General features: G+C 41.1%; 1 protein-coding gene across 1 annotated transcript in view; it reads right to left on the bottom strand.

Moving 5' to 3' along the window:
* Window positions 1–1,125: 1,125 nt before the first annotated feature.
* The window catches only part of pik3cb (phosphatidylinositol-4,5-bisphosphate 3-kinase, catalytic subunit beta), a 54,905-nt gene continuing 28,663 nt past the window's right edge, over window positions 1,126–27,367 (bottom strand). The window contains exons 3-24 of the mRNA XM_051397265.1: window positions 26,880–27,075; window positions 24,254–24,482; window positions 21,954–22,183; window positions 19,989–20,168; window positions 18,712–18,879; window positions 15,709–15,798; window positions 14,263–14,517; window positions 14,056–14,152; window positions 13,811–13,941; window positions 13,484–13,534; window positions 12,363–12,551; window positions 11,846–11,967; window positions 11,379–11,522; window positions 11,135–11,234; window positions 10,499–10,692; window positions 10,295–10,404; window positions 10,083–10,161; window positions 8,218–8,385; window positions 7,963–8,086; window positions 7,715–7,860; window positions 3,981–4,113; window positions 1,126–2,942 (exon numbers count right to left, since the gene is read on the bottom strand). Coding sequence (XP_051253225.1) covers window positions 2,805–2,942; window positions 3,981–4,113; window positions 7,715–7,860; window positions 7,963–8,086; window positions 8,218–8,385; window positions 10,083–10,161; window positions 10,295–10,404; window positions 10,499–10,692; window positions 11,135–11,234; window positions 11,379–11,522; window positions 11,846–11,967; window positions 12,363–12,551; window positions 13,484–13,534; window positions 13,811–13,941; window positions 14,056–14,152; window positions 14,263–14,517; window positions 15,709–15,798; window positions 18,712–18,879; window positions 19,989–20,168; window positions 21,954–22,183; window positions 24,254–24,482; window positions 26,880–27,038 — 3,237 coding nt within the window. The 5' untranslated portion in view covers window positions 27,039–27,075 and the 3' untranslated portion in view covers window positions 1,126–2,804. The remainder of the gene's footprint in view (window positions 2,943–3,980; window positions 4,114–7,714; window positions 7,861–7,962; window positions 8,087–8,217; window positions 8,386–10,082; window positions 10,162–10,294; window positions 10,405–10,498; window positions 10,693–11,134; window positions 11,235–11,378; window positions 11,523–11,845; window positions 11,968–12,362; window positions 12,552–13,483; window positions 13,535–13,810; window positions 13,942–14,055; window positions 14,153–14,262; window positions 14,518–15,708; window positions 15,799–18,711; window positions 18,880–19,988; window positions 20,169–21,953; window positions 22,184–24,253; window positions 24,483–26,879; window positions 27,076–27,367) is intronic.

The following is a 27,367-nucleotide window of genomic DNA, read 5'->3' as shown; positions in this document are numbered from 1 at the left end:
CTGCAAGAGAAAAAAGCCCTATTGTGCACTTCAGACGCTAAACTGCTGGCACACAAAGGAGCTTTAACATGAGGTGGGTGGCATTTGTGAACATCCCCTTAATATCCTTTAATTCTAGTGTAGAGATAGGAGGTTACCAGAGGCAATGCTGACACACATGCAAGTGTGGTAACACACACAGACCTCACTTCCCACAAACTATTGTTCTTTTAAAATCAGTGCACACTGTACAGACAGGAAGTAACCTCAGACCATGTGGATCAAATGCAGATTTCCTTTCCGTGTACGTGAATGTTGTGAATATAGAAATGACAGTAAAGATGAAAGGTGAAGCCCTGACTCTTCTTCTCCTTCTTCTTCTTCATGGGAGACATTTTGACAATAAATGATGGCTGAATTCCATTTAGCTGCTTTAGCCTTAAGGTCCTGGTATTGTGGATGCTGCCTCATGGTCACAACTTTCTGAGACACTTGAAAAGAACATCGGTAATGTTATTACTTACACCCAAGATTTTCCTTAATGTCAAATGTCAAACTTTAAGAAGTTCCAAATAAGTGTCCGAGATAACAACAATTGATTTTCAGTAATTAGCTGTAACTGAGAACATTCACTCAAGTACTGTTTTCAAGTACAGATTTAAGGAATTTACGTTGAATTGTTGCATGTTGCTTTATAATTCTACTTCACTCTACATTTAAGACCTAACTGGTGTACTTATTACACAATCATTTTTTCACAGCAATAGATGCTGGTTACTTTACAAATTAAGATTTTATATACAAACTTGATGAGGAGCTTATAAAATAAGATTCATTGTTGTAGATCAAACAGCTTTACAGTGTATAGAGTTTGAAATGAGCTCCATCTCTACCAACCGCAACAATACAATGCTATAGTAATGCAACAGAACTCATAATAAGCTAACATATAATACTCTCTACATTGAGTACTTTTATCACTCCTATTTGGCAATAACGCTACTTTCTTTTCTTATTCTCTTTGCACAAAAATAGGTTTGTGTATATTTCTGATATGGAATCAATAAGCTCTCAAAACAGAGAACACATCCATGGTGCTGCCCTGAGTGGGTGCAGTCACACAACGAAACAGACTACAGGCGGAGGTGCAGCGCGGTGGAAAAAAACTTTAATAAAACTCCTATGAAAACAAAAACCAGCAAAACAATAAAAGCCTGTACATTTGACAATATCCAGTGTCTGAGACTTTTGAAGGCTAAGTGGTGCGAAATACAGCTGCATCACACATAAACCAACAGAGAAAAACCATTATAGGCTTAGGCCTTGGCCTAAGGTTTTATTTAATAGGATATGGTTCATATACTCGGATATTGCACGAAAATCAAACACAGATGCAGATGCTGAGGGGCACCGTATGTCGAAAATGAGGAAGTAGCTTTGCATCGCAGTGTAATGTCCCTACTGATAAACCCCGCCCACACAGCCCCCAGACTCCGCCCACACCTGCTTGTATAAAAACAAACATTTAAAAAGAGAGCGGCACATATTTTCACATTCAATTCAGAAACAGATAATTAAAAACACAGTATGAACAATGGAATTACTAAAGATATGCTTTTTGTTTTGGTCCTAACGTGTTAAAAGCATCAGTTATTCTTCAGTGAGTTTATCTTAGAATGAGTGGGGTGGCACTTTAAAAGGCCGACATCCTTTTAGACTTTAAGACAAGTTGACAAGTGATAACTCACGGGTGATAACATTTTATACAATAATGCTCTTGATTTGAAAAATGTTCAAAGAAACAATGCACATTGTCATTTCAAAATAAAAGAAACTAAAAAATAAAGTGTTTAGTTTGTTAAAAGACTATCTGAAATGTACACGTATATGTCTTTCTAAAAACATTCCAGTGTTCAAAGGTCCAAAAGAAATGAGATTCAAAAAGTGGACCAAAAGGCTCAGGGCATCTTTTTCTCCAATCAATCCTTCTCTTCATCATTATTTCCCTAACAGAAATTTTCTCTCTGGACTAGTAAAGTAGTCTGGCACATAGACGTCTCATGATAAATTCTTAAATGGCAACAGAAAAAGAAAACTCATAAAAAATACAATCTTCCCGCAGTTTCGAGGCACACTTTTGAGGCAGCGGGAGCGAGACAGTTAAGATGCACTTCCTGTGGGCGTGGTGCACATTGTTTTAAGACATGGGGGTCAGACGTTTTTGTCCTTTCCATATCCGCCCTTTCCACACCCATGTGTTACCTCTGCTGTACTTAAAACAGTTCAGGGGTGCAGTCAAACCATGTCCCCCTTCAGAGTCCATACAAGCTGAGTTTCAAGTCTGTGGGACAAAATTCATTCAACCACTCCAGGCCATGAATTTTGTTGTCAGCCCGCTCTGTAGGAACAGTTCATCTTTAGTGTGGGCAGAGTGGGCGCTTCAGTTCCCTTCCTTTGGCTGTGTGCTCCATCAGCTGTTGTGCCTGTGCAAAACTTGCAACAACGTTACCCACCATGATTCCACAGAAATGTCACAAGACCTTGAATTTGGATTTTCAGGAGGCACCATGCCAGAGTGATGCAAGGCGAGGAGGGATGCAGTGAGCAAGGGTGCAGGCTTACCGGACTGTTTCAGAGGGTAGGTTTACTCTGTATGTACAGTATATGGGGCTGAATCTGCTCACGATTGGGATATTCCCTTCTTTAAATCAGTGTGGCTGTCATACCGTCTCCTCTGCACACCTTTCCTCTCCCACACACTCACACACTCCTTCACTGTGTCCTCTTGGCCCCTGACCCTTGGCTTTCGAGGGGTCTCAGCTGCTCTAGGAGCGGTTGTCTTTGGCCACATTGTGGGCCATCCAGTTGACTTTGGTAGTCCAGCTCTCTCTCAGGGCCTCGTCGAACTTCTGGCGGAACTGCTTCAGCGCCTCCTCGTCTGTTTTACCCAGAGCCAGAGAGTCCTGAGGAGGGAGGGATTGTAGAAAAGGAGGAGGATTAGTTGTAAGGGATGGGTGATGGAGTAGTGTTGAGGACGGTGATAAAATGGACACAGAATTTGTTAAATATTTGAAGTACTGACAGGTAGGCCTATATCAACTACATACGACTTGGCTTGGTGATGAACTAATGGATTGGTTACAAAATGGCAAGGTTGGGGTGTCCAGATGGTGTAGAACAGGGGTCCTAATCTCAAATTGGCTTGGGGCCACTTCAACGTTAAAGTACTACAAGAAAGTGCAATATTCTCAAAATATTTCCATTACTAACATCATACTTGCAAAAAGAACAAATAGCTGCTCTCTTCTTATCAACTTTTTGCCCTCTTTTGCAGGCATCTTTGACAAATAAATACTATACTTGTGTTTTCATTTTAACTATATATGAAGGGGCAGTTTAGATTGGTATGAAACAACTAGAAAAAAAATCTTGTGGACCCGATTTTATTACATTTTTTATGTCATGTCGTGGGATGGAGGGAGGGGAATGGAGGACCGCAAATGGACTCTGGACCAGCAGTTTGAGATCCCTGGTCTAGAAGTTTCAGATGCCGACTCAAGAAATTACAAAGTGTCTGGCCGACCAGCTCTGTCGCACTTCTTCATTCCTCTCTTTCTCCTAATTTACTGTCCCTTTTTAAATACTGGCTGACAAAAAAATAGAAAAAATAGATTACAATCTAACTTTAAGTATTATTTTAGTGACTCTGTCCAATATTCTACTGAGTACATACTACAGTACTACAGTTGCACATGGAGACATGCAGCTTTGTATTGTCACAAGGTTTTACAAATTGAGTTTTACATCTTGTTTATTTCTATCAATTGCTTTACTTTCTGTTTCTTCTCCCACACATCTGCTGAGTTGCCAAAGGGGACGAAGATGAAGACATGCACAAATACACCAACTAAAAAGATGTCCTGTGTTAGGGTGTAGATGTTGACGTGAGGCACTGTGGAAGTGTGTGTGTGTGTGTGTGTGTGTGCGTTAATGTGTGATACCTTTAAGTACTGGATGTCTTTGACTGAGGTGAGCTCAGGCAGTCCAGCAGTCAGCATGAGGGCAAACAATGTGATGAAGAGGTTCCCATTCTTCCTCAAGATTAGATAGGCTTCCTCGCAGTACTGTCGGAAACTACAAGACCAACATGCACACTTCATTATTCCTGACATATACAGGACAGTGTCAGCATTCATTTGAATTCATATTGATGGGTGTGATGTTCTCTGGTGATGCTTCCTTTTAAACAACATAACAGTAAACAACATCCAAAACAAACTCTTTCAGTATCCCATCAAAATAACAATAAGGCACCTTGAAATGATCCCCTGTATATGATTATTATAAAGCACACCTAATGATTGTCATTGCTGTTATTTCAAAGTCAACAGATTAAAAATGGCAACAAGTCTTTGGTAGAAGCATCTGTATGAGGTAAAGCATGTTGTTAGTGTATAGTGGCTGGAGGGGTCTGGCCTCTGGTGGACATGTTCAAACTTTTCTTTAAACATATCCGCAGATCTATGGCTGAGCTAAATGAGGGTTCCTTCACGCTGTTAATAGGTGACAGACACTTCCTTTAGGTTTTAGGCCAACCATCCAGTGACTCACTGCATTCTGACTTTATGTAAGCACACAGGGTGGTTTCAGAGGACTCATTAATCACTGACATTCAAGACTTGACATTTTTCTTGCAAGAAGCTACTAGACCCAAATTATCACAATGTGTATGCTTGTTAAATAGTTGCGCTACAAACGACTCAGTGTTTGTAGTGCAGATTTATTGAAACATTTAAAATGAAGCATTCAAGTGTTTTTCTTAATAAATCAGACATTGAGGGTGCAATACAGAGGTATTTTATCTTTTTGTATAGGATTTTTCCTTTTTGAGCTGGTCAGGGGGTACTTGTCTGAAAATATATTTAAAAGGGGATATAGTGTTGAAAAAAGTTTGAGAACCAGTGGTATACAGGGTACATTTCCACCAGGTCATTTCCGCTTTCACAAAATGACTGTATAGGCGTTTTCCTTCTGATCCAGGACACAATGTACTCTTTCTTGAAACCACACGTACCACATTTGCTGACGTAGCAATGAACCACAATGCTGCTTCTCTTTTTGTAGGTAAACACTTCAAAGGGTAGATACTTTTCTAGCTTGTGTCAGGAAGGAAATACGTATCACCAAGACCCAGTGAAGCTTAGTTGATGGATAACTACCCAGTTTAAATGTTCATACTGAGAATTATACATAAAGACATTTAGTCAGTGCAATTAAAAATGTAAATACTTGGACCAGTAGTGGTGATATTTCAAGTTCACAGGCTGCTGGGCAGTGCTAACAAAACACTCTCTAACAGGCTACTGCAATGGTCAAAAAACAGGAGGAGTGGCTGTTTCACAATGGAGTTACACTTCTTTGCCACACATGAGAGATAAATGTTTATTTGGATTATTTCTGAGCTGTAGTAACTTCAGATACAGAAACAGTTGATGTTACACAGGAGGACTTGTCTCCACATGTTGACTCCTGCTGCGGTACGGCTGAGAATGTAGGTCATAAAAACAAAGATTACTGAAAGACACGGGTATTTCCACTTTCACAAGATGACTTACCCACTTGTTCAATCACTGATATCTGCTTGATAAACAATATACACCTTGGCATTGCTGCCTGATGAAGCCTATGCATGCCATATCAACGTGCACATGTCGCCAGTCTCAATAAGAGAAACACGTTGTTGAGGTTTGTACATTTTCCGACTGCTGAACACTTCAACAATACTATACTTGAGCTTAGTCATCTATATCTGGGAATAATAATGAATATGAATATAAAGACCAATGTCAGAATTTTGCATTTTACTTCTAAGATATATTTGAATTATATTTTCACTTGAGGCATCAGTCAGCATTGCACAGGGCTGTTTTTAAATGATCCACCTCCTATGTAAAAAGATTATATTATGTAATAATATTATTGGATCCAGAGATACTTGACTACAACAGGGCAGGTTTTGCTTTCTAGCAAGTAGTTAGAGTAGCAAGTAGCGAGTAAGCACACCTATCTATACCGGCATTTAAATGTTTCAAGTGACTGGTGGCAATAGATTGAATGTTTTATATCTCTAATTCTGTAAATTTAACATAAAACCAAAACGTTTGTGTCTGAAGCATTCAGGGCATTAAATATCAGAGCAAAATTACAAAGAGATCTGATCCTGATACTTCAATACATGTTTGCAGTCTCCTTATTCCCAAACGTTTACATCAATCCACAGTTATACTGAAGTTTATAACAGAGAACATTTAGTGCAACTTGCTGGGAGACGATCATCAGTGCCTGAGCTCCTACTGCCAGCTGCTGGTGGAAGAGGGTACTGCACTAACAAGTGTGTTGATTGATTGGTTTTATGTGCCCAACCCTTATGGGCTTATAAGACACCAAAAAATACAGTTGCAGTGATCAAACATTTTATTCTATTACAAAATTACAAATTTGTTTTGATTATTATACGTCTCGTTCTTAAAATAGGTTGCCTTCTCTCCCAAGCTTAGCACTAAATGTTTGCTACGAGAAAGGCTCCCTTATTGAAGCACAACTCAAGTTTTTCATAATCATCAACCTCTAGTCTTTTCAAAAATGGCCCAGACGCCTTTGTTTATGTTTTCATAACATAAAAACACAATAATCTTGATTCCCCCAGGCTTCTTATTCTTATATAGCCTCTTTGATGCAGAAGACATCAACTTCATTTACCTACCTATGGCTCATTTCAGTGCTAGAGATGCTGACTGACGGTACTGGTTCATCATATACATTTTTAAGCTGGTTTACTGTTATGTTTGCAACAGGCCTGTTTTCTTACTGAAAAATGATGTTGACTGCCTCTTTTATGGTCTAAACCACTGGTTCCCAAACTATGGTATGCGTAGCACTGGTGGTACATGAGCTACACGCAGGAATCTCTGAAATATTTAAAAAAAAAGATGAAATGTTTATTAAGAAACATATATTACTATCAAAATACTACCCAATTTGAAATAAAACTACGAAATTTATGAGATTTCTCAAATGTAATTTAAAATAAGTTTAGCATTTTCTGTAATATTTTGTTTCAATATCAGCTTGCTACAAAGTCACGTTCATGCACATAGCGTATTCATATATCCATGATTAGTAATGAGCTAAAATGTGATGGTAAGATAGTCGATGGAGGTAAAATGAATGGTTCAAAAACTATGAAATCATGGTTCCAAACAGGAACTACTGGGAATATAAGTGTGGACCAGGAATACTCCTTTTACACCAAATGAGCTCTGGTTGTTCAACCGGCTCTGCTCAGTCAGCAATAAATAATCTTCTTATTAGGACTAAACCAGCCTCCTGTATGAAGCGTCCGTAGCTGAATAGGGTCGGCCTACGCCGTAAACTGTATTTTAACATCGTCATAATGGTGGTACATGAAGAACATAATATTTTCTGACATGGTACGTGGTTTGAGAAACACTGTTCTAAACAAAGTCATCTAAATCCAATGATGCATCCATCTGATCACACTATTCAATAATACCTTCAGAGGCCTATTACACAATCAAACAGCCCAGTTGAACTGTATGATGAAAAAGATTGAGTTTGGCTTAATTTCCAATTGAGTAGATTCCAGCAGGATAGAGAGAGACAGAGAGAAAGGCAGAGGACTCGAAGACAAAAGGATGAACTAAGTGGAACAAACCTGCCAAATTTTTCTGTGTACCCTGTCTTGCCCTGCTGTATGACGTGGATGAAGTCGTGTGTCAGGATGAATGGTACACGCTCCCTCTTGATGCCAAACTTGGACTTGAAGTTGCCCAGGATGTGGCCAAAGTCTATGTGGAAGAGCTGATGGACAAGAAGGCCAATCAGTGAGCACCATGGAACCAGGAAGAAACCAAACGCAGAGAGTGGATAATGTATACAGATAAAATGAACGGTGTGTCCAACCTGTCCCGTGCTGCGGACCATGATGTTGTCGCTGTGGCGGTCTCCGATGCCCAGGACGTAGGTGGCTACACAGTAGCCTGCACATGACAGAGTGAACTCCTCGATAGCCCGCTCAAGAGCATCGCTGTCAATAAAAAATATACACAGGACACATTCTGAATGAGCCTTAGCGGTCACTGCCACCTGTAACACATCCTGTAGTCCAAAGACGCTCAGTTAATGAACGGTTGGTTTACTCAGCATGCAGCGTCTTACCCAGTGTTTCTCTCTTTGAGCCAGTTGAGCAAAGCATCCTTGTTGAAGGCGGCAGCTGCTGCCACGTTGCTGCTGGTCAGCTGGATGTTTGCAATCGTGTCTGCTGATGAGACTACCTCAATCAGCCCTGCCCGGTCACCTGTTGCTAGGCAACCATACGGTACGATTCTGTATGGTATGAAGATAAAGAGAAGAAAAGAAAGAAAGAGCTTAATGACATCAATTGGAACATTGTGCACATACCCACCCTGGGGTATCTGGTGGGTAGATCTAAAAGATTCCCAAAAGGAATCCCTACTGATACATGCAGAACACATAATCATTTAATCACGCTTTTTTTTTTACATTCATACTTATTGCCACAATTTCTACTACAAACATAGTACGTTTCCCAGAGGACAATATGAAAAATATATATATTTCACAGTAAGTAAGCCTGGAAAATACCAATTACAACTACTACTAGCTTTTGGGTTTTTTCTTACACATTTCTGAATGTGTTTATAATTGAAACACTATGGCAAAAAATATCAAATGTAGTAGTGATAGTCATATTTTTTTCTACATACATATGAACACTGTCCCCAAAAACATGACCAAACAAGATCCAAAAATCTGTGCCACATGAAAGCAGATATCTGATTTGGGTCATTCGACCGGCAGTGTAAATGTAGCTTTGTGTGTGTTGTTGTAGATCCAGCTCCAGTGTTGCGTATTTACGAGATTAAGATATCAGGCAGTGGTTTATTTGAAATCTCAATCATATAGCACTCCCCTGGGTGCAATTCACCCTGTCTGACAGTGTACAATCTCATACTGTTTACACTGAGTTGAGACAGGACAGATGGGAACATACGGTAAAGAACATATGGTGATTACGTGATGGCACGTAGACCAGGGAGCTGATGGTTCATTTTCTTCTTAACTCACTTTAACTTTTTCTTTCTTTCCACAAGATGGCAGCAGGCCTTCATTTTGCAGGATGCAGAATTACGTGACCTGACAAATCTTCCTCAGAAAACCTCCTCTGTTGTAGTAATTTACTGACATAGTGCCCCGAAGGTCTTACATATCAAACAGCTGAGACCCAGTGCTCAAAGCAGACTCAATTCATAGATTTAATTTGCAGTTTGACAGAATTTAATGGAGACCAAATGCCTTCAAGGCATTTCTTATGCAACTCAATGGGTGTTGAGTTTAAATAAATGAGAAACACGACTTCAGACAGCCAACAATTAAGGATACGTGCAGTAAAATACATCAGCAAGAAATCACAGAACAAACTCACATCCACCACATCATAGTGATTTCATTATACTGTCCCTCCCTTCATCCACAATGTCCCATCACTGTGTTTGAACTCTGAACCCGTGTCCCTGTAATCTGAAGCACCGTCCTCAAGCTCAACTGTCAAAACAACCCCCCTCCACTGCTCAGCTCCAGATGTGTCAGTGTATGAGGAAGGGAGAAAAGGGGTTTGTAAAAGTGCAAAAGTGTGGATTTGATTAGGATGTAATGCAGATATCGTATGTGTGAGTGTGTGTGAGTGAGTGACTTTCTGTGTGTGTGTGTGTGTGTGTGTGGGGATGTCTAGGGTGTAAAAGGGTTGGAGGTCAAATTAGCATGGGGTAACTTAGTGTCTCCCCTCCTCTGCTGCACCCCACCAGAGCTTCCCCTTCCCTACAGAGAGCAGGAACAAACAAGTTCGACAAAGTCTGTCCATTTCTCACACACACACACACACACACACACACACACACACACACACACACACACACACACACACACACACACACACACACACACACACACACACACACACACACACACACACACACACACACACGTAAGCACAAAAAACTCACCTGAGGTCCAGATTTGCCTCCTTCCATAGCAGATCCATTAACCTCAAAATCTGGAGGGTTAACATGTCTTGCCTTAGGTCTGGGAAAAGAAAGTAAGTTTTCTTCATTTTAAAATAAAATATTGTGCTTTTAAAAGCAAAAGCAGAGTTTACTACCCTTGTCATCATGACCTTGCAGTATTTCTACCCCCCCCCTTCTTTGATTCCTCCTACCATCGCCGTTCTTGAAGATGATTCCCAAGGTGTCTCCCCCCATCAGCTTGTTGTTGTAAACAATCCAGAGTGGCTTCATCTTAGAGTCCATGTACCGACACTTCTCCACACTGATGGCAGAATGAGAGAGAGAGAGGAAATGAGCTGAGAAAGTTCAACTTGATCTAAAACTTTGGACCTGTGATCAGAGTGGTGTTGTCTTACTTGATGCCAGACAGCAGGACATTGGGGTTTAGAGGGGAGTGCAGGTCTGACAGAGTCTCTGAGTAGCCGCTTTGCCTTAGACAAGTCATCATGGCCTCCTTTGTCAACATTGCCTCCTTGGCCTTACGAGCGTTTTTGATGGTTCCCAGTTTAATTAGCTCGTTCACCGACTTTAGCTTACTCAGGGCTTCCACCTGGTACAGTAACAACACGGAACAATATCTCAGAATTTGTTTGAAACAAGCCAACAATCCCTACGGATGAGACAACTGAGCTCATTCTCCATAAACAGACTATTGTCAGCATTGTAATCCCAAGCCAGTGTGTGTGCTCTTCCAGACAGGAATGCGGTCAGATAAATGACTGTGCGGATGAGGAAGTAGAAGGAAGCGTCCACAGGAGTGACTGTCAGAATCAACACTATAGAGGGCAAAGGTCAGAGGGCAGGAGGGTGACACAGCTGTCAGTGTGATGGGCTAAAAATATCATGAATTTAGTCCTGCTAGGATCAACAATAGAGTACGGACTGGTAGAGTAAAAGTCTGAGGCATAGTTATGGAATTGAGGAATGGGACATAATACAGAGCATGTATGAGTCAAGTAATAAAATGTATTGTGTGTGTGTGTGTCTCCTACCTGTTTCTTTAGAACCTCAATATGAGGGATGCTGCCTCTACAGTAGGCTTCCAGGATGAGGGCAAACTGGACTGAAACAGCTGGCATGTGGATCTCCGACCTGTAGAAGGCAGCACAACAGCCACAATCAGAAAAAAACTTCTTAAAACTCAAATGCTTTCACAAACATACAATCTATGTCTCTTTCTTTCTAATCTGCAACATACATGCATACATGCACATAGACACATGTGTCCGTACACACCGTAGGTGCCAGAAGAGGAAGTGTCCTATCTTGCGGTTTCTCTGGGCACGCTCCAGCAGGAAGTGGGTGAGGGCGCAATCATAGTAGGGTTCATAACGCAACACCTGCACCAACTGTAACAAGTACTGCGACAGCTCCTCATTACTGGTGAGGGGAGATAGGAGAAAGGAAGAGAGAGAGTAGCATGAGAAAGAGGTTGTCTGATTTCCTTTCTTTTATCTTTAAACTTTTAGTTGGATTTTAAATGATTACGTGCCTTCAGGAAAAAGACATCACACAACACTATCATCTGACAATAACTCATGCATTTAGTCATTTATAATCAAACAACAAGGAGCACAGGGAATGTAACAGTGTGCTGGATTACAGATGGTATAGATGTAGGAGCTTCAATATGAGACAAAGAAATAAAAAGAAGGCCACTATGTTGTATAAAAATGTATGTGTGGGTGGATGCATATGTTAACCTCATATCACGCAGACATCCCACAGCATATTCCCTGACATACTGGTCAGGGTAGTTGAAGTCCAGAAGCTCCAGAGCATCTCTGGGACTCAGTTTTGGCCAGATCTGAAGCAGTGCCTGGAGCTGAGACACACACAAATGCTCAGACACTGTTTAATCAGAGTTGCATACATACAGTATACTCTACAATACATTAGAATACAATGTTTAATATGTTTTATTCCAAGGCAGATTCAGTCAAATCTGATAGTGGGGGTAGTTTTGTGTCAATTTAAATGGATGTATAACCATGATGTTAATATTGGCCAAAAGTGCAGCCCCAACAAATACAAAAAATAATAATCTTAACAGCTAAAACTGGTATAAATTGAGATAATATAATAAGTACTCTAGTAATAGTATTTTAAAGTTTAAAAAAATATTTTCAAAACAAAATCAAATTTTTAGTAGATTTAAAAGTAAATTGAAAGTGTGTACAAAAATAACTGACTGCATAAACAGCAGATACGCTGGCTAACCTGGGCCATGTCCTCATGTTTGCTCCACTTGACGGAGAGTAGCAGCTTGGGCAGCGACTGAGGGAAATTCTCTCTACAGTCGTGGCGTAGCGTCCAGATCAAATCCTTCTCGTTTTCACACAGCTGAGAGAGCGCATCACGCTCCATGATCTCCTTCAGCTCTATGTGGAACTTCTTACCCCCACGACTCTGAGAGAAATGATGAGGAGGGAAGAATGGTCGGTTGGGTTGGGGAGTTCGAGAAGGAGAAGATTAACAAGATGTAGAGGAGAGAGAGGGTGAGGGGTTGAAGGAGCGTTAATGAAGGAAAATTGGAAGTGGAGCCAGGATGTGAAAGGACATGAGAGGATGATGATGACTATCAGCAGTGACTGTAAAGAACCACAAGATGGCAGGCGTGTATCAAGGTATCCAGCAACTTCTCATCAAACTGCCTTGAATGTCATTCATCACAATTCACAAATCAAGGACTAACACTGTCTCTGTTTAAAACAACTTGTTTGCTGCCTGATTTATAAAAAAGGACACGCATGCTTTAAACAGCCAATAATGCCAGCTGAGTAATGCTATGCTAAAATAAATTGGATGACAGGTCTAACTTTGATTATATTGGCAGATTAACTGTTTGGATCTGTAAACAGATTCACAAATTGACATACAGTAAAAAATAAACACTGCATAGTAGGTGCTGATCCATAGCTTCACACACAGCCCTCACATTAAAGGGGTGCGTTCAGGCATGCCCTCTACATAACACAGGGTTATGTAACTGGCTACAACACGCCCAGGAGTGGGGTTTTAGTTGAGGGGCGGTGAGACAGGAAAACATACAAGTAATCTGATTAGAGTCTTTAGTTTTGAAGGGGACTGAAATATTTTTGCTGCTACACCCTGCCAAAGTGATAACAATGTGTTTCCAAGGAAACTAGCAGTGCGTGCGTGTCTGTTAAAAGTGTGTGTGAGAGGGAGAGACAGAGAGAAAATGAGGCAGCATGCCTATTTGTTACAGGGCAATCTGACACAAACATCTGAAATTATTGGTGTTCCCTTGTATGTATTCTGAATGCATACACATATTTAGGCCTGTTCACACAATCATCTCCCACTGTACATCCACTCACCATGGGTGCACAGTCATTTGCTCTGGCGATCTCTGCAGCTTTTTCCAGTATCTGCAAAAAAGTGAGCAAGTAAGCACTGTATGAATGAACACAAACACTGACACAGCGCATTAGGCAGGCTGAGCACATCCTGATCGTCTCATGCTAACAGCCACCACTTCATCATAATCACTAGGTACCATTATGAAGAGCACTAAGCCAATGGGATGACAAATTCAACTGGAGTAGAGTCCTTAAAAAAAGGCCACAGAGGTCTCATCCAGTCACCTAAGTTCAGACATAGGGTGAGTATGGTACACTGAGTACGATGACAGACAGCTGTCTGACCTTGTCGAAGGGAGGGAAGATGATGGGGTGTGACGAGTACTCTGGGAAGTGGATGTGCAGTGCTGTAGCGTTCTCAGTGTACGGGTTGGTCTGAATGGTTCCTATGGGGTTCAGCATCTCTTCAAGTTCATCTGGGTAAGACACATGAAATTACATGCATTTACTGCATCACTGGAGAAGCCTGGTTTAACTGCATTAGTAGATATGAAGTAAGCACGAGTGTGTGTGTGTGTGTGTGTGTTTACCAGGAAAGGAAGACCAGCAGTGCAGGATGATGTCTCCTGTCTTCAGCTGTCCTTTATAGTCAAACACCATGGTGTTGACCCAGGCTATGGGGTAGTGCTGAATCACAGAGAGAGAGTAAAAAGTAGTGAAAGTTAAGGACAATCTTAGGCTGGTGTAGCAGATGTGTGGAAAGACAGTGTAGGTCCGTGTACAAGGCTGTTTCTTACCACTTTTCCTGCTTTGCGGATGGTCTGGTACTTGTTTATGTGAGCATTTTTGGTAGACTTCTGCTTCTTGACCTTATCCATAACGGCATAGATAGCAAAGCAGAGTCGGGTCATGCGGGGCAAGTCCGAGACAGAGATGTCAAACTCCAGCGTGCTGTCTTTCCACGTGTGGTCTGAGCGTCCACTGCTCTCACTGCTCACAGCCGGCTTGCACAGCAGCTCTGTGCCGTGGAAGAGCCCCGCCCTCACCTGGACCTGGGTGGAATGGAGGGAGGAGGTGGCATGAAGAGGGGAAGCGAGGATATGGTATCTTATATTCAGTTTAGTTAATTTTGATATTTGTTTCCAAGCTAGCCTGCTTCAGCTTTTCCAGCCAGAAACATTTAATAAGAAATAAGTTTGTAATATAAGGCGGAATTAAAGGTTAAAGGTCCAGTGTGTAACATTTAGGAGGATCTATTGGCAGAAATGGAATATAATATTCATAGCTATGTTTTCATTAGTGCATAATCACCTGAAAACGAGAGTTGTTGTCTTTTCTTCACCTCAGAATGGGACGTTTTTATCTACAGAGGGAGCGCGTCGCATGTTGAACTGCTATGTTTCTACAGTAGCCCAGAAGGGACAAACCAAATTACACCACTAGATGCCACTAAATCCTACACACTGGTCCCTTAAGTCGGATGGGCTTCTATATTTTTCATATTTCCAACAAATGTCATGACAATAACAAAGCACAACAGTGCATTAGCCCGTCTCTCCATGTCTGTGGCTCCAAACACATTAATTGCAACTGAAGATGTAAATTGGGTCACACATACAGAGTTTTAGTTTTAAAACTGTAGTTTGTAGAAACCATTAGTGAAACAGGAGTAAATAGTGCCTTTGTTGGGGACTATTTATCCACATTTGGTGCTGTGTGTGTGTGTGTTTATAGCAATGAAGGAACATGTCACCCAGTGCAACAGTGTGGCTCATTGATGTGTTTTTAATAGTTTTTGGACAACAATGGAGCTCTATGGCACAGAGGAATGAGATATATCAGGCTTTGACAACACAGACAATATTTGTTAGTAAGAAAGATTCATAATGGGTTTGGTGTTTTCATGGGACTTATCCTTTGACTCTAACTTTGTTCGTGCTCAGCCTCGTGAAAACAAAAGGAGTACATGCAGATTAACAAGCTAATCAGAAGTATTCACTGTGGCTTCATATTCAAACTATTATTAAAAACCTTTCTCGACATTTCGCATTACCCAACTGACTGACAATGTCAGTGTGTTACTACTGTACAAGTCAAACAGTGTGGGAGATGTGGCACAACAGTGTTTGTGTGTTTGTGTTTTTGTGTGTGTGTGTGTGTGTGTGTGTGTGTGTGTGTGTGTAGTGACATATTAACAGGAACATAAATTAATGTTTTATGGATGTGGACAAAGCAAGCGTTACCTTGGCAGTCTCCTCCGCGTTCACCTTGCTGCCGTTCACCAGGACTATCTTAAACGGGCTAGACACACCCCACACACATGTCTGTACTTGCTGCAGAGGGAAAGTGAGAGGAGAAAGAGACACTTGCAATGAGTGAGCAGTATTAGCATAATGTACAGTAAAAATATCTATCCCCCCTACGCAGCTTCTTCACACCCAACAGTTCCCTCCATACACACAAACACACATATACACGTTAAAACACACAAACAATGTGGGAGGTCAGGCAGGTCATTCTGATGTCAAGCCAAGTGGATTTGCGAGGGTCAGCAGTCAGCAGGAAAAACAGCATCACATGACACCTAGAGTCTATGAACATGACTAACTAGCACACTTCCTGCTGTTTGCTGCCTCTGTCTTTGTGTGTCGATGTGTGTGCGTGTTGATGTCTTTAAATGTTTGTGCGAGTGTGATGGTGTATGTAATTTGCTTCTTGTCAGATAAGAGACTATATTTGTGTCTGCCTCTACTGTTACAGACAGAAACAGGACCTCCATGTACTGTAGGATCACAGAAACACCCAGTCCCTCTGCTGTCCTCGCTGGCTTTGTTTTGACCAATTATCAGTCACATTTCCTACCACACAGACAGCAGAGCATCCAATAACAGGTTCCTTTCCTGAAAATTAATCTCACTTCCTGTCTCAGAACAACACTGCTACAGTAAATTTACAGTCTGGCAAGAAATCTGCTTCTGTCTCTGCCAACCTCCCTCCATTGCATTGCAGTAACATAAAAGTGAATAAGTGTATAACAATACGAGAGCATTCCAAATACACAATCAGATTAAATACATACAGCCAAAACAGCAAAATAATCAACAAATCACAAAATATACATTAAAAACAACAGGCTTTGTGGCCCTAGTCTCCACAAGCAGTTCATACTGTGGTCTGGGAATCACAGCAGCAGATGCTCTTTCATCTTTGTGTCTAAACATAGATCCTGGAACAAAATCATCAGAGGATATCAGAAACAGAGGGCAATAGAAAGTTGGAGATGTAATGCAGAGCAAGGCCCATCCTGGCTTCAAATGTGATCACTCAGTAAAATGTTCTGATGAATTCTAATACATTTTTCCAGTCAATGCCTTGGCAAGAGAATTCTGAGGAAGCACGTATATTCATCAGAAGAGGTAGGGTGTTACAGTCAGGAGGAGATGAAGGCTTGAATCACAATTTCTTAGTATGATGTGGGGGGGAAAAAGTGTAGTCTGAAATATTTCTGTGTTGATGAAAACAAGATTAAGCAAGAGGGGTTGCATAAAAGAAAGTAAAGAGCTGAAACGATTAGTCAATTAATCGATTAGCCAATCAAAAGAAAAGTCTCCACCTTTCCTGTCTGTCTCTCTGAGTCATATAAAGGCAAAATGCCCAAAAAAAATAATCACTGAATCAATCTTTCTTAGTCTTCTAGGACAGTAAATTGAATATCTTTGAGTTTTGGAGTATTGGTCAAACAAAAAAAGACACTTTAAAAAAAGGTCCAGCATATAACATTTCTATTGGCAGAAATGGAATATATATGAGGGTTTTCATTAGTGTAAACACCTAAATATAGGAATCCTTGTGTTTTTGTTACCTTAGAATGAGCTGTTTATATCTACAGACGCCACAGGTCCTCATCTGTGGAGTCCACAATGTTGAACTGCCATGTTTCTACAGTAACCCAGAAGGGACAAACTAAATACTAGCAAGATAAGGGCGTTAAAATTTTTTGTGTGTTTCGCTGCCACCTGTTTTTGTAGTTTCTCCTTTGTGCTTGATAGAGGAGGGTGAAGCGATAGAGTTGTGATCTGCAACTACACAGCTAGATGCCGCTAAATTCTACACACTGGACCACGAAATTGTGATGAAAATATAAGCATAAGCAAATACGCAGCAGGTTAATCGATAATGAAATAATTATTAGTCTCACCTATAAGCTGCATTAATAAAATTATTCAACATTGGACATTTTCATCTTTGCAGGCCTGAATTCATCATAATACACAATGACAGTAAGTGACAGTGGGAACAGTAAGTAGAAGTTATGTTGTGATTAGGTTCTGCTGTTATGATTATATGTGATAAATATAATGTGGTAATATTTTACAAGATGATTTACCTGTTATATTTACAGACTTTGCACACCACATAACAGTGGGAAGCAAGAGTCAGCATGGCATCAGGCAATTAAAACCCCAGGAGACTCGGTAACAAAGGCCAATTAAATTCAACCTGACATTTAAAATGGTGGATGCACACATTGAGGAGTGGTGTCACTGTGCACCTGGCAGCAGCAGCAGCGAGGAGCTAGCGATGTTTCCTGACAACGTGGCAGATGCTGGCAGGGGCAGTGCAGGCTTGCTCCGACACACTCAGAACACTGACTAATAAAAGACAGGTGGCAGCTGCCGAGAACATGTTTACTTGGTAAACCTCCACACCTGCCTCGTTCAGTGCAGGTGAATCAATCTAACTGTGGCGCTTCTACTATCGTGGTGAAGCAAGAACACTATTCAGTATCTCTGGCGGATATTAAGTGGTTGTTATCCAGATTACATTAGAACATTTTCATATGTGTATCACACCCTCAGTTTTAGTGCTGGGGATGCCAAATAATCACTGATCAAATGTGCACACAGAAGTTACACAGTTTAGTGACTGGCAATGAATTCAACCACATTAATGATGAAAAGAATTCCAACAAACGGAAATGACAAACTTCACTTTAGCCAGTGAAGACAAAAACAATCAGTTACCTTAGTAAGTTCCTCTGAAAACAATAGCAGATGTTGGATAGATAAAAGCACCACAACACAGAAGTGAGAAGTACATTCATTCACACAGCCACACACAGCCACACACAGCCACACACAGCCACACACAGCCACACACAGCCACACACAGCCACACACACACACACACACACACACACACACACACACACACACACACACACACACACACTCTACTGGACTAACCGTGGGAGCCCTTCTCTTTGGAGGTAGTGGTAAAGGTGGGTTGGAGGACTTGCGGCCAACCACAGCTCCGATGGCAGAGATTTCCTTGTCAAACATGGCCTTGATGGCGCTGGTGTGGACCAGGGTGAGGTGTGGAGACTCCTTGGCTTGCATGCATGTGCGGATGTACTGCAAACAAGACAGGACAGGAAATTTGTTTAGCTGTGTGCATATCTAAGCCTTCCCTAACATAAAAGAGTGCACACAGACAGGAACCCATCCAATTTCAAATACCTTGGTGTTATAATTGATTTAAATCTTATGTAAAAACAATAAACAACAACTACACACTAAGCTTGCTGAACTTGCGATGCATACGCATATACTGAGGCTGCAAAACCCTGCCTTAATGCTCCGATTCTTCCACACAACAACAGTGTTTGTCTAGTTGGGCTCATAACCCTCTTGAATCCAGTAGCAAACACACCCTTAAGGTGTTTGAGTTTGGAATATCTTAAATTTCATGATACCTTTCTCATAATAAAGACCTCTAGGACTTAAGGCATTTTCATTTCACAGAAGCGTATCCAGTACCCCGTGCTTGCCATAAGACAAGACTTGATTTACGTATCTCTGTGCCTACGACACTAACTTGCCTGCATGCTAATGTATGCTTTAGCTGCCTTCAGCCATCCATCATTACTTCTTGCAGAAAACTCTAATATTGCTGCTTGTTATGCCCAGTGACTTCTTTGTGTGATGCCCTCTTCTAAATAACAGCTCTTTCACTCCATCTGCAACTGAAAACTAGCCAACTAATGTTTACAATTAAGAGCAAAGAGAATGATGGCACTACTGTGTAGTAGTAGCGCTCCATTTACATTAAGTTAGAAATGAAGTTTGTGTCTGTGTCCGGTGCACACATTGCCATAATGTTGGTTGCCTGAATCAGTAGAAAACAAGTTACCCATGAACATGCATCATATAAACACACAAACCACCATTCGCACTGTAACCAAAAACATTATTGTTGAGCCATCAGCTGCATGGTCCAAGCCCATTCATTTTAGTTTATACCACAACTTTCCCCAGTCAGACCTGACAACGCCTCTTCTTGGAATCACAAAAAAGACATTGGCCTTTCACCAGTGTAACAGTACAACAATCACTAAGGCATCACTTTTTTATGAGAACGATCTCTGATATTTCCGGATGTGTTATTGACACAAGGCGTGACAAATCTAAATAAGGATCAGTCACTGATAGACACCTGACAGAGTTACCGTGCAGCCACTGACCTTGTACTGAATCAGGGGGTGGTCTCCACAGAGGAACTCCAGACAGTGGCTGACTCTCAGCACGTACTGACCCCTCCATGCCTCCTCCTCGGGCCCGTGGGTGGTCAGCCACTTCCTCAGGGCCAGCTCCATCAGATCAATGGGGGTGCTGGACGATGCCACCTTCAGACTGGCTGAGTCCTGCAAGATAAGACAGGAAAACAGAGATAGAGAGATTGATTCATGTGCCCCAAGCTCAAACTGGAAGCAGATAACTGATCATAAAACAGTTTTCGGTGTCTTTTTGGTCAAATCAGGACTATAGGATCATATAAAATAGTGAGGCGGAATGTTAAGATAGCAATAAGATAATGAAACATGATCACTGATTTTTACGTACAGACATACAGTACATAATTGTTTATAAACAGAGTTATGTCTAGATGAGATAAATAGAGAAAACCAAAGAGACAATAAGAGACTGATGGACATAAACAGGGCTTAACATAACACACAGACACAAATGATCAATTGGACGTGTGTGTGTTTGCGGCTGAATGAACTGCTGCGACCGACTGTGCACTAAAAATGCGTGAACATGCATGTGAGTCCTTCCCAGCCGGTCTGATGTGCCACACCGATGCTCACTGCTTCATCCTATTTATAGCACAGCACTGACCCGATACCTAAGATGGAATTATAATTTCCTGGAGGTTTAATAAAAATGCCATCTATTAATAATTAACTACAAAAAAATGGCCATGGATACATTGTGGTAGAACAACAACAGCACCGAGCTATCCTGTAAGTACTTTTACAACATTTCTCTAACTGGCGGAACAGTATTTAGATGTTGAAGTTGGATAAGATTTGAATGCTAATGCAGAGCAGAATACCCTTTAATACTAAATATATCACTAAAAGCAAGGTTCACACAGAACCTTTGTCATATTCACATTATAACATATAACCACACTACCACACTTCCTGTCAATAATGTGGCTTATTGTGTCTGACCTCCCAAATAAGACTTCCTGCCAGTGTCCACCTGAGCGCAGTGGCACAGATGGCCTGTCTTTGTGTATGTGCATGTGTGTGTCTGTGATGTTGATCAAAGCTGATATACACAGGTCTGGAGGGACCCAACCATCTGTTTTTACTATTAAATAACATTATTTCTATAACAGGAGAAAAGAGAAAGACACACAGAGAGAGACAAAGACAGATGGAAGGAGACAGTCAGAGAGTTCAGAGGAGGAGAGGGAGAGGTTCATTTTAATCAGTGTTTCGGTCCCCTGAGCTGCCATGCTAATGTGCGTGTGTGTCCGGGAGGATGGCATAATTTCGCTGATGGTTTTGACCCACTTAGTGTTGTCACATGACTTGCTAGTTGGGCTCAGTCACGTGACTATTATGGAGCTGCCAAGTGTGAGCAGAAAGAGAGGCTGAGCTACAGTGAGTGTGGTGGAGTCACATGGCTACTTTTGCTACTCAAACAAGGTGGTTTTGTCTGTGGTGGTGTAGCAAGTCACACCGTTATTCTGATTTCATTATGTATGCCGAGTTGTTGTACAGGCAGCATGTAATGGGTTTGGCTAATGGAATTTATTTGGCCTCCTCTAGTTCAAATTAGAAATATAATGACAAAAATGAATACAGATAAGTACCTACTAGCTTTCTACCAAGTATCCCTTCCAGCATAATGTAATCTATGCAAGAGCCACTTACTGTAATATTAAACTTAATAGGGACCTATGATGTTTAATGATATCAATTCATTTCAAACAGTGTATTGTGTTTGTACAATTTACTGTAAGGAAAGTCGGTATAACTTCAAATAGATGTAACCTTGAGCCTTAGATGGCCTTGCCAGTACATTACCTGGACCCTTTCTGGGGCAATATTAAAATAAAGTGTTGGTCTCCACTCACTGAACTTCTGCTAAAAGGTTTTCAGCACTTACAACACTGGACTACATACTCTCACCTGAGACTGGTCAAAGTGGATGGTGACTTTCAGGTCGGCCGGCCGGTCATTGAGCCCATCAGTGATGGCCGTTCCTGGTGCGGGCTCCAGCTGTGGGGAGAAGCAGGCCTCCAGCCACTCCATGCACGTCATCATCTGGACTTTTTGCATCCTTTCTTCACTCATACGAAACATCTTACTGCGAAAGTCCTTCACCTCCTGGTCATTTATGCCATCGAGTTCATGGAGACCTAGTGGTGGTAAGGAAAGGAAAATGTCACTGCAATGCTATAAAGTGGATTAAATAATAATTGGTGGACTGATTAAATTACAGCAATATTTTTGTAACAATAGCTCTAATAACATGTTTGGGGAAGAATCTAATCGCAATCTAATTAAATTATAATTATGTCTCAAGTATGGACCTTTATCAGTGTGTGTGAATGTGAACTTGCATAAAGCTCATAAAGATCAAGAGCTTTTTAACTAGGAAACTGTGTATATGAGGGTATCATGCTTAAATGCAAAGGCTTTAATGTTCATTAAATATGCATAAACACCTGTGCAACACTTGATGCCAGGCATATTCACCAGGTAGTACTGAATGTGTAAAAAGGATTACAAACAGCAGTCTCTCATGGGATTAGAGCAGAGCCTCCTAATATTCACACTAGTACCAAATGCCACACGTATGAACTGTAGTTTGGCTGATCATTATACTTTATCTCTCTGCTCCCTGTTGAGCTTTTGTCTTTGTGTTTTTTATCAAAGGGGTGCTTCACAATACTCTCTTGGTAATGAAAACAACATGTTGACATTTAAAGCCATTTAACATTCATATGACCCCTCAGCATTCAAAGAAGGGCTCTGGACCACATTAGTAGCATTGTGTGAGCGTGCGAGCAGGTTTGTGTGACCGTATTTCTGCAGGGAAAAAAACAAAAAAAACATGGTTGCCTGTGTGAGTGTGTAATACTTTGTTACTGTGCAATGCACAAGGTTAGGTGTGTAGGTGTGTGTGTGTGTGTGTGTGTTTTTGTGTGGGGGACTATCTAGACATGCCTGTGGGGTTCCTTTTGAAAACACCACTTTAGTCTGACAAAAGCCTTTAAAAGATCGTGTCAGACAAAAGTGGAGCCAGGAGGGGAGAATATCAATATCGTCTGAGTCTCCTTCAATTAGACTCAGAGCCCCTTCTCTCCCTCTTTGCCTCTCTTCGTCGGCAGACGTCTGCTGTGACCTAAGGACTTCCATAATCCTGGATATCTCAGCCAGAAGAGGGCTGAATGTGTGTGTTTGTGTGTGACTTCACTTGTTAGAAAGCAAGAGCAAATAGCTGATTCTTTATAATTGTGTGTTTTTATGTATTTGCATGTCACTGTATGACTATTTGTATGACAAAATTTTTTTTTATTAATGTGCACGCATGTTTCACACTCCAAAATAAGCAATTATTTTCATTATCGACTCATCTGCCGATAACTTTCTTGATACATGAATGAATCATTATGTCTTTAAAATGTCAGATAATACTGAAGTTAAAATTTCCCACAGCCCGAGGAGATTTATTTGTTTTATTTCACCAACAGTCCAAAAGCAAAGATATTTTCTTTATGGTCATATATGACAAAGAAAAGTAACAAATCATCACATTTGAGAAGATAGAACCAGCAAATTACTAAAATGATGTACCAATTACATATAGTTATTATAGATGCAGATTAGTGTTGCAGATTAATTGTTGCACCTATAATAGCTACTGTATTGCTGGAATATATGATATAGATATGAGACTAATTTAAGATTTTTTGTGTCAAGAAAGAAAGTTTTTTTTCCCTCTTACATTAACCAATTAATGTCATTGAAAGTTCCAACACATGTTAAATCACATCAGAGGATTGCGCTGTTTTATAGTACAGATCAAACCCGTCTGCTTCTCTAAAAGGCCTCATCTTCACCAGGGATAACGCAAACTGACAGGTGATGGAGGACATGTCAGGAACACGTCCAGTCAATCCTCACGCTTCTCTATCAGACAGCAGGGCCACTGATAGGAGCCAGCTGCAGATGGGCTTTGGGTCTGATGGCTGGTGTGAATGTGCTGAGTAGGAGAGCTACTTAGCGTACTGGAGGAGGTGCTTAAGGCTTGTTGTGTGCGGGGAAAGATTTACTGTTCCACTTACCAACTCTAAGTGCTTTTCTTTATTGGGAATGTCAAACAGGGACAGTAAACGAATCAATCAGTGAGGGAGGAATGTGTGTGAGAGCTTGCATGATAATCTGCCATTTTAACTTAGTCCTAAATAGTGATGCTCTCTTACCCTTGCTAATGAGCACGCCGATTTTGGAGTCCAGCAGGCGCTCTGCCCGGCCGCAATTGCGCGTCACCAGCTTGAGGACCGGCAGGAAAGGGCGAACATCGCACAGCCTGCGAGTTTCGTCCTCCAGTTCTTCGTGAACGGCTGCCTGGTTGACACACTCGAACATGTGGCTCTCCATTTCGCCCAGGGCGGGAAACAGTGGGAATGACTGAGCCTGCTTCCATAAAAGCTGGAAGGGAAGAGAAGAATTTCACTGAAGTGCACTACAAAACCACAGGGAGTGTTTTTATCATCTCCATTAGACTCAATTAAATAAATTCTACTTAGAATTTGTGTAACCAGAATAAACAGCATTTTGTTTTTGGCTTGATGGCCTTTATGAGATTATCTAATGGTTTTGGAAAGGGTATGAGGAAACAAGACTTATAGGATGTTCTTTATCCATACAGGACCATCACAGTGCTCTTGGTGGGAGTTGCACCACACTAACATGAACATTAAAAAGCTAATTTACCAAGGGCCTTAAAATTAATAAACACAACATATCATAATGATGTAATATATTGATGAAAGTGTAGGTTTCATGATCAAGAACAAGCATGACTCATGGCAACATGACACAGCTTCTGGGTGAGCCAATCAGGATGTGAATAATATGTTATCCAGCCAACCCTACCATGATTCACGTCCCTGCGCCCCCACAGCATGATCACAGGGTTGGGTGTCAGGTTGTGTGTGTGTGTTAGTCTGAGGTTATAGAGCTATGATGTAGCACAGTGGAACAGGACAAGTTTGTCCTCTCAACAAATATCTTCTTCTCCGGGACCACTCGTGATTTTATGTTATGTTGATCACATCTCTCAACAAACCACATGCAAAATGCGTGGAGGATTTAATTATTTGATGTTCTGAGAAATTAATTCAACGCGACAAACATGCTTTAGAAAATTACTGCCATGCTATCAGCATTTGTCACATAGTTACGTCTATGTCCTAGTTCAAGTTTATAAGTCACAACAAGTTACTCAAACAGTTCAGTTCCACAAAACATTTTCAAACAATCTGCTTTCTGGGAAATCTGATCTGATCTTTATTAATACAGTATGAATGAAACACAGTCTTTCATAAGCCTACTCATCTTGGCTTCTTAATAACCGATAAAGAGTCTGGTACAAGGCTGTCTGGAAGGCCTGCAAAGGTCAAAGGTATATTCTGCCCTTTTTTCTTTTCTGCCCGAAAATAATTCCTTTTTCCCCATCTCATTCATTTACTAGAAAAGTCCCTGAGGAGTCTCCTTCTCTTTCTTGCTTCAGTGATGTACAATCTGTCAGAGCTTTCCGCTGCTTGTGTACACGCTTTCCTCAGGGAATGAAGATCCCTCATGTGTGCGTGCCAACAGACATCTTTTATGCATGCACACCCACGTACATTTAGTCCAATGAACCTAAAAAGACTCATTCAGCATATAGTTCCATGAAAAGCAAACCTTACTGCTAAGAGCAAATATCTGTGAATATCAGACAAAGTGAAAGCAGTCGGTATCTTTGGTCACGTTATGAAGCCAGAAGTGATTTCCAGAAAATGGTAAGCAGACATTATGTACACACACAGACGACTTGTTTACTTGCTATTCAGAACAATCTCCTCAGGCTTTATCAAGCATGTCTGGGGAAAACAGGTTGTGTGTGCAATGCAGGATATGTTTTCCACATTGATCCAGATATAATAGAATGTTTTTATATTGGCTGTGAGAAGGCTTTGGACTATAACCTAAAAAATATAAATGCTGTGCATTGTAATGCCATCCAAGGCCTGAATACACACTCTTGATTCAACTCGGAAGTCATTTTTGAGGTTGTTTGAGGTGACAGAATGGAATACATGTGTTCCTCTGACAAACACCCTTCAGTTTAACAGACTTGCATTGTACGTGTGCTGACATTTTTGTGGTCACTCATCACATCACATCACATCACAGGGGACCCTGTGATCTAACATAAATGACCATTTCCAACACCTTCACGCTAACACATACTTCGTGCCACTTTGTAAATAATGTGAGTAATTTCCTTAACAACTTCTAAAAGAGCCATTGAGGCTTCTGACCTCCACTTCACAAAGTTAGCTGCAGTCACGCATGATGTCATGAGCTATCTGCATTCTGAAAGCAACAGCTAGTCGCAAACAAAAAACACCCAGCCAGCCGCACGAGCCAAAACAGGCATTAGATAATGTCTAACTGACCAGCTGTGAGAGTGTGTGTGTGTGTGTGTGTGTCTCTCAGTGTGTGTCAGTGTGTGTGAGGGTGTGAGTGCGTGTGAGCGTGTGTGTGTAAGTATACATGTGTGGGATGTAGACTGTGTTTTTCCCTATTAAGACAATAGGCCAAGAGGCCTGTAGGGACAATAACAGAACATCAGGACACACAACAAGCACATTACTAATCTCCTTTCAGTGTGTTGAAAGTTAATTTTGTAAGAATCAATTCATGATCTGTTATGTTGTAACAACACAACTGAAATAACCTCGCCCTCGGCAGCAACATGTGGCATTAAGTAAAACTGATGTGAAGAAAAACTTTTTTTTTAGCCCAAACCTGTGCTCCCACCCACCCAGCGCCACTCACCAGTTTGATGTGCTGAATGGTGGCCTCGCGTGGTACGTCCATCTGGATGTAGATACCAGTGGGCAGCAGAAAATCCACAGTGATCTGGTCCAGAGCATGGCCGGCCAGGGGCGAGTGGGCCGCCCATATGTCCAGGAGGTCTGTCATGGCAGGAGGCATGGCAAGGGGCACCACACACCACCTCAACCATAAGGACCTGGAGGGACAGAGGAGAGAAACAAATAACACAATTTAGACTGAAATCCATGGTGTATTGTATTATAAAGAGGAGACATTAATGACAAGCTTTATTTCCCATTTATTCAGATATATGTGTTCTCAATAGGTCACTCTGGTGATTGAAGGGTGTAGATAAGATCAAATCAGCCTTTAAAAATGTAACAACAGAGGAGGAAATGACTGCTGGGGTTAGACAAGTTGACAAAATAACAACTTAAGAACTCACAGAAAGCAAACTATTTCATTTCTTTTAATATACAATGCAACCA

Source organism: Dicentrarchus labrax, unplaced genomic scaffold, assembly GCF_905237075.1.
Source record: "Dicentrarchus labrax unplaced genomic scaffold, dlabrax2021, whole genome shotgun sequence".
NCBI lineage: Eukaryota > Metazoa > Chordata > Actinopteri > Moronidae > Dicentrarchus > Dicentrarchus labrax.
This window is presented reverse-complemented; position numbering and strand designations above follow the sequence as displayed.